The 9,951-nt window shown below is 41.3% G+C and overlaps 4 protein-coding genes across 4 annotated transcripts; 2 read left to right on the top strand and 2 right to left on the bottom strand.

Moving 5' to 3' along the window:
* Positions 1–416: 416 nt before the first annotated feature.
* Positions 417–2,575, bottom strand: LOC117577946 (uncharacterized). Its single transcript, XM_034263021.2, has 4 exons — positions 2,339–2,575; positions 1,681–2,231; positions 863–1,619; positions 417–787 (listed from the first exon to the last, which is right to left on the bottom strand). Exons 1-4 carry the CDS (start codon positions 2,419–2,421, stop codon positions 706–708), a joined length of 1,473 nt encoding a protein of 490 aa, XP_034118912.1. The 5' UTR covers positions 2,422–2,575; the 3' UTR covers positions 417–705.
* Positions 2,576–3,028: 453 nt separating this feature from the next.
* On the top strand, positions 3,029–4,809 carry LOC117578145 (platelet-activating factor acetylhydrolase IB subunit beta homolog). The gene is made up of 2 exons (XM_034263411.2): positions 3,029–3,761; positions 4,210–4,809. Exons 1-2 carry the CDS (start codon positions 3,366–3,368, stop codon positions 4,489–4,491), a joined length of 678 nt encoding a protein of 225 aa, XP_034119302.1. The 5' UTR covers positions 3,029–3,365; the 3' UTR covers positions 4,492–4,809.
* Positions 4,810–5,440: 631 nt separating this feature from the next.
* On the top strand, positions 5,441–7,236 carry LOC117578081 (abscission/NoCut checkpoint regulator). The gene is made up of 4 exons (XM_034263276.2): positions 5,441–5,654; positions 5,716–5,960; positions 6,016–6,547; positions 6,900–7,236. The coding sequence occupies exons 1-4, from the start codon at positions 5,607–5,609 to the stop codon at positions 7,167–7,169; spliced, it is 1,095 nt and encodes a 364-aa protein (XP_034119167.1). The 5' UTR covers positions 5,441–5,606; the 3' UTR covers positions 7,170–7,236.
* Positions 7,237–7,621: 385 nt separating this feature from the next.
* LOC117578008 (glycosyltransferase-like domain-containing protein 1-like) lies at positions 7,622–9,853 on the bottom strand. The gene is made up of 3 exons (XM_034263146.2): positions 9,480–9,853; positions 9,133–9,415; positions 7,622–8,859 (listed from the first exon to the last, which is right to left on the bottom strand). Exons 1-3 carry the CDS (start codon positions 9,559–9,561, stop codon positions 8,112–8,114), a joined length of 1,113 nt encoding a protein of 370 aa, XP_034119037.1. The 5' UTR covers positions 9,562–9,853; the 3' UTR covers positions 7,622–8,111.
* Positions 9,854–9,951: the final 98 nt, after the last annotated feature.

The raw sequence follows: 9,951 nt of genomic DNA, 5'->3' as shown, positions 1-9,951 counted from the left end.
GTCAGTTCATTGACCTCTCTGGACGAGAAGTGAATTCTAGAAAGCTGCAGATTGCTTTAAATTTGTATTAATTAAATCCAGTTAGATTTTGCTCTGAACAAACGAAGACTATGCCAAAGTTGTGGACTATTTGTGCACAATTTTTCAAATAATAAAGAAAAAGATAATTCAAAATTGATATAAACAAAAAATGTAGCAATTTACTTTGAGTAACTATTCACATTTTGGTAAAACAAAAAAAAGTTTCAAAGTTCGCTCCTAATTCACTCTATTTCAATTCCAATTGAATTCATTTGGAACCCCCGCTTTGCCCACTTACTGTTTCCACTGCTGACTCCAATTTACCCATGTTTTTTATGGGTTGCATGTTAGGTGTTACTTCCGAATGTTGCACATAAATAAATCAAGTGAAATCCTTGGTTTAAACTTGGCTAAATTGTTTACTGAGTTGGCGTTAAACATATTCGGGGGCGGCGGCCAACGACAATACAAAATATGTGTTGTTATGCACTTAGGATCTAGGAATAGCATGTTATTTTTGTATTTTGTTGTGATTGTGTGGATTGGTTTGATGATGAGCATGACTGCGGTTTAATTGTAGATTAATGTAGAGTGTCAAGATGCTTTAAATGAACGTTGTTGATATTGATGATGTTGATGATGATGATGATGTTCTGCTGCCTTAATGTTGTCGTTAATTGCGCTTCAGCGATCCCGGAAGAGTACAGAGTGTAAAGCATCGATGTCCACCTCAACGCCCGATGAGTTTGTGGTCACAGTGCGAGAGCTAAAAAGAAGAACACAAACACACAAATAAGTTACAGAGAAGAAAGAGTTAGCAATACGACGACGCTTTACTCACTTGACCGAGTGATTGCTGCGATTCGATGAGTGCGGATTGACGAGCACACAGTGCATGGGCTGGCCATCGAACTCGCGCTGATGATACGCATCCACAGCCATTTCGGCATGCTCCAGCGACTTGTAGATGACCTCGGCGGTGCCCGGACGCACAACACGCGCATCATACATCGGCCCAATGTCGTTGAACAGCTCGCGTATATCCGCTGTCGTTACATTCGCGTGCAGATTGCTGACAAGCAAACGATAGCCGGGCTTATTGTTCACCACACTCAGTGGCAACGGCATCGATATCGATGGCGGACTGCGACGCTGCGGATGCAACGATCCAAGGCCTGGAGCGACAATTCCGCCATGCGACTTCGATTGTCCGCTGCCATTCTCGTTGGCATAGATGCCATGCGAGACCCGAGGATCGGGTTCGCTGCCAAAGAGACGGGCACGCAACGAATCCGGTAAATTGGATGTGGCCACCAAACTGCGCTGTCGTGTATCCCCACTCTTGCCCACATGACCCACAACGTTGGGCGGCGGCGGCAGCGGTGGCAACGCTGGACGCTCCAAGCGATTGCGCGATGACTCGTAAATGGCAAACGGATCATCGTTGATCCCAGGCGATGTAATCTCAACGCCATCCATTTCCAAGCCATAGCCATCGTAGCCGCCATGCGTCGCCATTCGAGGACGTGATCCACTGCCCGGCTTTTGGCTTCCGCCGCTATTGTAGCTGCCCATGTGCAGTGTTCGTGCGATTTCCTCTGAAATAATAATAATTGATTCCATCTTCTATTCGCTAACAATTGATATCGACACACTCACCATCCTCCAATTGCTGCATGTTGTCATAATCCACATAGCCGCGTGGCACAAATGGCTTGGCCGCAGCGTTGAGGCGGCTCGTCTTGTAGCCGCCCAGATCATCCTTGGGATTCCAGAGCGTTTGCACCAAGCCACCCGGCCGGTTGCTCATCGTAATGATGCGTTGACCAAAGCGACCTTTGTGCACGGCAGCAGCATCGTCATCATCATCATCGTCATCATGCTGCAGGTGATCAAGGTCTCTTACCCGATTACGACCATGTCCGCGAATGCCAGGGTTGCCACCAACACGAGCATGGATGCGCGACGATTGTGGAGGCGGCATTGGCATCGGTGGCATGGGCAGCGGCATGCGTTCCTTTTTCCGCTCGATCAGCATGCTGCGGGCATCGATACCCGAGTCGCGTATATTTTGATTGAGAATATCGCGTGCATCGATGATTTTGGCGCGTGTTTTCTGTATGATTTTATTGCGTGCATCAAATGTGTTGCGCTGATGTCCTCCAGCCGCTTTATTCAGCGGCTTTCGTGGCTTCATGTGAATGGCATTGCTGCAATAACGGAAAATGGTGGAAAAAACATTGCATGAAAATGAAAACTTGGCAACATCATCGCCATTTTCTTTTAGCGTTCCTTTTTTTTTTCTTCGTCAACTTACAGCTTTTTCTCATTGGCCCGGTGGGGAGGATTGTTTGTGCGCTTACGCTCAATTATTTCGTCTAGGCTCAAGTCCACGTCCATAGTGTTTCTTTTTTATTTGCGTGCTTTGCGCACACCACAAATATTCTTATAGTCGGCAAATCCGACACCCCATACAATCAATATGATTGAAAAATGAATGGTACAACAAATTTCCACAGAACTCCGGTTTGCCGTCTGCAGTAGAGGTGGAGCATCATCGATGGATCTATCGATATCTACATTTTTTAGAATATCGATTATACACGACAAGCATCGATTAGTTTTAAATACATTTTTTATAATTTTACTTATAATTAATTATTTGAATAATGCCTTTAGATACAGGCATTTGTTGTTTGTGTATTTAAGGCTTTTATATATGTCGTGGTGAGATCATACATTTATAGTACTTACATAGACTTGAAAATCGATGACTGCACAACTGCAGTATTTGTATATTAAGAATTATATTTTACATAATGCGCTGCATTATTTAAAGGTTTTAAAATCTTACTTTTAAAATATTTGTAAATTTATTTCAACAAATAAATATTTGCATTTCAATTAATCGCACAGCAGAGAAGTCGATGGATATTGTAGACTCACATCACCGGGCCTCAGTTCTTTTGTGCACAGCTGGTTCACGAAATGAACTGCTCAATTGAACTTCTTGTGAACGCAACTACACAACTCCAGTTGTCAATTATTCTTTTGGTTATAATTATTTTCACTCTGCACTCTGCATACGAGTTCTTTAACCGCAACATCACGTCAACAAAAAAACAACAAAAAGTGCCCCCACCTACCACTGCTCTGCTATAGACGTTGAACTGGAATAGTCAACTGCGAGAGAGATTTCACATCGTTTCGTTTCATTTGCTTCATTCAATCAGTTCCGAGACTAGCTGTAACAAACAGCATTCGCCGCATGCTGAATAAAAAAACACCGCTCCAACAACCACAACAACTACAGCAAAGACAACAAATACGTTATCGATATCAATATGAATCCCTGCGCTGTGCCCACAGCCGTGCCCGATGTTGACGGAGACAAGCGCTGGCTGAGTATACATCGTCGCTTCATATGCGATTGCCGCGAAAAGGATCCGGATGTGATATTCCTGGGTGATTGCATATTTGAAACGCTGCAGGACACGGACACCTGGAACCAATTGTTTGCACCGCTGCACTGCCTCAACTTTAGCATACGCGACGATTGCACCGAGCATGTTTTGTGGCGCATCGAGAACGGCGCCCTCGACAATGTGAATCCCAAAATTGTTGTGCTACACGTCGGCACCAACAATGTGAGCAACAGTGCTGCCCAAGTTGCCGAAGGTTTGCTCGCCAATGTGGCCAAGATACGCGAAAAACTGCCAGGCGCCTACATTCTGCTACCGGTAAATAATAAGCCATTAACCATAATTTCAATTTACTATTATAGAGAGTAGCTATCCGAAGAATTGTAGGAAAGCCGATGCTTATCGATAGGGCGAGCAGCCGGCAAAAAGAATTCTATATTTAAACTTTTATGTGCGTTCTTATACGCGGTAACTATTGGATAACAGGGCTGTGTTGGCTGTGAAGTAATCTCTGGATTGAAACTATATACTAGATATGCACATTTTTATTAGTCTGTCTGTTCGATTAATACCTCTTCTACCTACATATATCTAACAAACTCTGTCGCGCTAAACAATTTCCTTAATAATTTGCTTAGAAATAATGTTCCCTTAAGAGCTAGAGCTTCAATTGGATTCGAAATAGTAAATTGAAATTTCCTTTACCGGGTATATTATAGTGACTGTTAACTTTCTTACTTATTTTTTTCTTGCATTTCATTTGCAGTCGCTGCTTCCACGCGGTCAGCAACCGAATTTGTTGCGTGACAAAAATGCGGAGATTAATGAATTGGTCAAGGAACAGACAAAGGGATTGGATCGTGTGCAAACGGTTGCCATCGACAAGGGATTAGTGCAAGGAGACGGCAGCATTAGCCACCATGATATGTTCGACTATAAGAATCTAACGAATACCGGCGCCAAAAAAATACTCGAACCATTGCACGATTTGCTCTCACAAATTCTCAATGAAAACGAACTGGAACGCGATCTCACTCCATCCGAATAATAGTTTCCTCTCTCTCTTACACTCAATTCAACGTAACTCAATTCGCGAACTCAAGAAAGATAAAGGAGACTAATAATATTCACAATCAAAGAATCCAAAAAAGAAAAACAATCCAACACTCCAACCTGCATGATCTTTAGCAATGAAAGTATTCACTCGTGTATTTGTTTCGGGATTTCATTATTTCCATTCACTCACACAAAACGCAAGTTTCCTTAAAGCTTCACAATGATATTTTATTTATCTATCCCCTAGGCTTAAGAAGAAAACTAAAAAAAAAAAAGAATTTGCTCTGCATACAGGATATATACAAACAGATTAGAATTTTGTATTTTGCATTTATATTAAATATTAAATTATGCGTACATACATATTTAATTTAATATGCATATTAATGAAAAGAAATGAAATTTACATTCCCCCCTAAACTCACTTCGAAATACAAAATGCGTAGGATTTTGTTTTTTGCATATACATATTCATACAACAAGATGTAATTTTATTTGTGTGAAACGTATTTAAGCTTAACACCAGAAGAATCCCACTTAATATTGTATAAAAAAAGAAAAATGTGCGCCAGGAGTGTACACGGCGTACAGTGATGAAAATGTGAAATATGTATGAGATTTTTATATCTGTGGCAGGTAAAAATAATAGGCTTTCAGTTTTGCTGCTTGTAATCTGCAATAAATGAAATGTCTTAAGTATAACTCGTGTCTTTTTTTCGTTTCTAGTCAACTGCTTGGTTGGGTTGGGCTGAATAATTTGCAAATAATTGATAAGCGCGCTCGTCTTATCGATAAGAAGATTGGCTTCTGATTGTCTTATCGATGACAGATAACCTACTTTTGAAATCGATGTTTTCCAACATCAAACATTTTTCGATTTTCAAAAATGTTTTTACGGATAGAAATTTAAAAAAAATGGCTGGCATGTAGAAAATAAAATCATATATGTTAAAAAATATAGGAAAATCACAGCTATCGTAACTATCGATAGCTCAGCTGTTGCCAAATATCGTGACTCACAATTGGTCTAATAGGAGACTTTTGTTTACATTTTTTTTAACTCCAATACTCGCAGTGCGCAGCAATTTATTTGCAACTGGCCACAAAATGAGTTGCTTTGGTTGCAGCCGCAAATATGGTCTCTTCTGCAAAGAGGTAAACTCGACATAAGTAAGCGTTGTTTGGTATTAATTGATCTTTGTTCTTTGTATTGCAGTACGGTTGTCCCAACTGCGGCTATTCCTACTGCGCCAAATGTCTGAAGCGTCCGATGGCGGTGCCACGGCAAGCCAACAAGGTGCTCAACGTTTGTCTCATCTGCTATGACAAGTTGTCCAAAATGCAGGCGGTCGCCGATGCCGAGAAAGTGATCGACTGCGAGGCGCTGCCTGGCGAGCTTGTCACTAAGTTGCGACTTCCACCAAAGAGCTCGGACATTGAGGCAGCCGATGCGCTTTTCGAGTGAGTAACTGAAGCATTTCCCATTGAGAGTTTCAACACATTTCAACACTTGTAGTAACGTACTGCCCTCGGAGGAGTTGGCCGCTGTTTTATCGCCCACCAACCAAACGGTACTTGGCGAGGCAACTCCAGCTCCAACTGCTGCTGCTGTGAGCTCCACAAATGCCGAGGATATTGATGAGAATCTGGACAGTGCAATTAGCAAACGGTTGCAGAATCTCAAGGCTGTGGCATCCACAGATGACGAGATACGCGCTCGTCTTTCAGAACTGAGTGGCATGCCACATCAGAAGAACTATGATAAAAAGGATTTGCTGCTGTCGACGGATCAACGCAGCGACCAAGATAAGATCAAAGATTTGCTCCAGCAATTCATGGGCGAAACGGAGCTCGATCAGCGCATCGATGTGGAGCGCACCGATGCCATTTCTGATATTGAGAGACGATTGCGTGCGCTACGCGATGCACCAATCGATGGAGTTGCAAGTGGAAGTGGAGCTGGCATTGGAGCCAGCACATCGAACACAAACACGCCCAGCGACAATGAGGATGAGAACGATGAAACGGTGCTGCAAAACATGAAAAAGGTACAGATCGAGAGAGATTAGACTAAAGTCCTTTAAGTAATTGGGGATAGTTGTATAGCTTGCGACTTTCACTAAGTTGGTGAGTGATTGCACAAAGAAATTCATAGTAGATATCTTTCAAAGTTATTATGAAAAATGTACAGATCGAGAGAGATTAGACTAAAGTACTTTAAGTAATTGGGGATAGTTGTATAGCTTGCGACTTTCACTAAGTTGGTGAGCGATTGCACAAAGAAATTCATAGTAGATATATTTCAAAGTTAGTTAAGATTCCAAAGATGATGTCAAAAGTAACTAATAATATATGTACATATATCTGATTACAATTAACAAACACTTCCCCCTTTCACAGTACGTGGCTGAATCCCAACTGCCAGAAGCAGCAAATCCTCTGGACGCGGAACTCGGGACGACACCAATTCCCGTTCCCAAGGCGGAGACTGAGGAGCTGCCCTGGTGCAACATCTGCAACGAGGATGCCGTCTTCCGTTGCCGAGGCTGTGATGGCGAGTTATTCTGTGCTCAATGCTATCGCGAGTGTCACGATGACGACGAGGAATATCGCGCCCATGTCAAGGAGAAATACACGGTGCCGCCCAAATTTAAAGAGAATCACTTTTAAATCAATTCTTTGTGCTACCAAAAACGTTTTGTTGACTTTTATTTTTTGAGCTTTTGATATTTGCTATGTGTTCTCGTAACATTCTCCAAAGTAAATTAGATAATTTTAAGCGTGTGACGTACATTTTTGTGCAATGTACTGCAACTGTCAATATTAAAGTAAATATTTAGCTATAAATTCAAAAAACTGACTCTGAAAATTGAATGCAGCTGAGCTGTTACGATTTCATAAGTAAAATTCGGGCAAACTAGAAAAATTACCTCGAGAAATTAATGTCGATGTCATGAATTAGAAAGAGAGGTTTCAGCATGACACGAAAACGTAAAAGTAAAGTACAAAATTCTTATTTCTTGGTAATTCCAATTTAGAAACTTCCACCACAATAAAAAGAACTTATATGGCTATAATTACAATTAAATCAGCTACGCATTTAATCCAATATCGTAAGGCAATAAAAGGTTTTGAAAAAAAAGAGTGTCTTTAAAATATGTCTTGTGTGTTCGGATCGGATCACTTAAAGCCTAAACAAAAGCAAGTTCAACTTATGGCTAAATGCATATTTTTTAATGACAACAACTTTGCAGACATATTTATTTAGCTGCTAACAATTGGCAATCAAATTAACAAGTTTATAGATCGAGTTTTGTGATAAAACAAATTGGCAAACATTGACATAAAACTAATAAGTAAAAATGAAACAGAAATTCAGCATTAAGCTATATATACTCCACAAATATATAGATATATATATTGCGTTGTATATCTGGTAAATTGGTCAGTTATATATATAGTCTATATATACGTTACGTTATTAATTCGCTTTTGGCTTACAAAACTAAATTCGATGCGTATTGCACAAAACAGCAACTGGAATTCTCATCTAGTCTAAGATATTATGATATATATCTATATCTCTTTAAGGCCCCCAATGCCAATGCCTCTCTACACCGAAATGCGCATCTTTTCCAGATATTTGGGCACCAAATGCTGTGCCGAATAGCGCTCAAATGTGAAGAAATCAAAGAACTTGTCCCGAGTGCGTCGAAATACTTGCGGATTGCGACACCAATTGTAGAGCATTTTGATCAGCGAATTGGACGTATTATATAGATTCTCCTTGGGATAGATTTCAGGATAAACCAGCTTATTGGGCGCAATCGGATAGCATCCACAATATGTCGCCTCCAACATCGCAACGCCATAGAATTCGTGACCCGCTGTCGAGATCACAATGTCGCCGGTTAGCAACGTTTTCACATATTTCTCGCGCGACAAATGTCCAAAATTGATCAGTTTATCGCCCAGTTTCTCCTGCAATCCCTCAAAGGCCTCGGGTATCGCCTGATAACTTTCACCGCATATTGTCACCTTGAAGTCAACTTGTCGCTTATTCAATTCCATGAGCACTTCGACCAGCAACTTGGGATTCTTGTCATGCTCCCAGCGATGTGGCCAAATCAGATGCAGGCAATCCTCTGGCTCCGTATTCTCGGTCATGTCCATCATGTGTCGCTTGTTGGGAAAGGCATGAAACTTGATCGGGAAATACAGCACTTCGCATTTCTTTTCGATGCGCTCCCTGATGTGCTTCAGCTTGAAATCGGGTTGAATGTTGAGGAAGGGCTGCACGTTGTCCAGAAACGACATGCGATTGAAGTTCGAATTGAAGAGCACTATGTCAGCGGCCAGACTGTGAATAAAGTGTGGCATTAGGAAATCATTTGAGAGTCTTAATTCACGTACACTTGGCCCTTGGTCTTGGCACATTCACTTTTAGCACGAATACTGCTTAACATGATTTGAAACTAAGTTAAAGAAATCGTACATGCTTACAACTAAATTTTGATAAACAATGCGGTATCAAGTTGTTAAAAGTTCCTTAACATCTAGTCAAAGTCAAAGACTAGAAGACATTTCATTAGCAAGACCCAAAGGGAAGTGTGTTGGAACAAGCAGAACTTACCACGTGAGTATCTCATTTAGGCCGTATTGACAGTCACGCTCCTTCACCTCGCGCACGGGATACACCAATTGATTCTCGTGGAAATAGACAATCTTGCGGCAGGTGACGAGATCGGGACGCACACCAATTAATTCGGCCAGATTGAGCACGGAGCTCGTGATGAGCACTTTATATTCATGCTCTGGCGGTATTAGTTGTGAGAAATATAGCGCTGAGGTGCGGGCGCGCCAATGCCACTTCTTTGCTGGCAAACTGAAGATCTCATAGTCATCCACATTGAGACCTGTGTTTCCAATAAGAAAATTTACAATAACAGCAGAAGCAGCAATAAACATACTTTTACTTACATTCGATAAGTGTGTCGATTAATTGTTTATGGCTGCCGCCGAAGAACGGCTCAATGATTAATATAGGCGGTTTTGCAGACATCGCACTGGGCACTGGGATTGAGACTTGGATGGAGGAAAGTTGTGCAATTGATAAATATAAATGCGTTCAGTTTAACCTTAACCCTTGGCTAGACCATCTGCACATGTTTCCACATAGTCCACTTAACGTACACACACACTGTATACACTATGTACGCATTCAGTCTTAGCACAAAGTGCGAAGTTAATTAATGTTGAGTATGAAACTGATAATATATAAATATTACCTTGCACTTGGTGGTCAAGTTGTTGGCAATACTCGACCATGAGTGTTAAACAACAACTGATTTGTGTGCGTGCAAGCGAGACACAACATAAACAAAGCTGTCAAGCCGACTACTACAACTGCATGCAGTCATTTATCGATAAATCGCTTCATCAATTTTATACA

Source organism: Drosophila albomicans, chromosome X, assembly GCF_009650485.2.
Source record: "Drosophila albomicans strain 15112-1751.03 chromosome X, ASM965048v2, whole genome shotgun sequence".
Taxonomy (NCBI): Eukaryota; Metazoa; Arthropoda; class Insecta; order Diptera; family Drosophilidae; genus Drosophila; species Drosophila albomicans.
The sequence above is the reverse complement of the archived record's forward strand: the minus strand, read 5'-3'. Positions and strand labels throughout refer to the sequence as shown.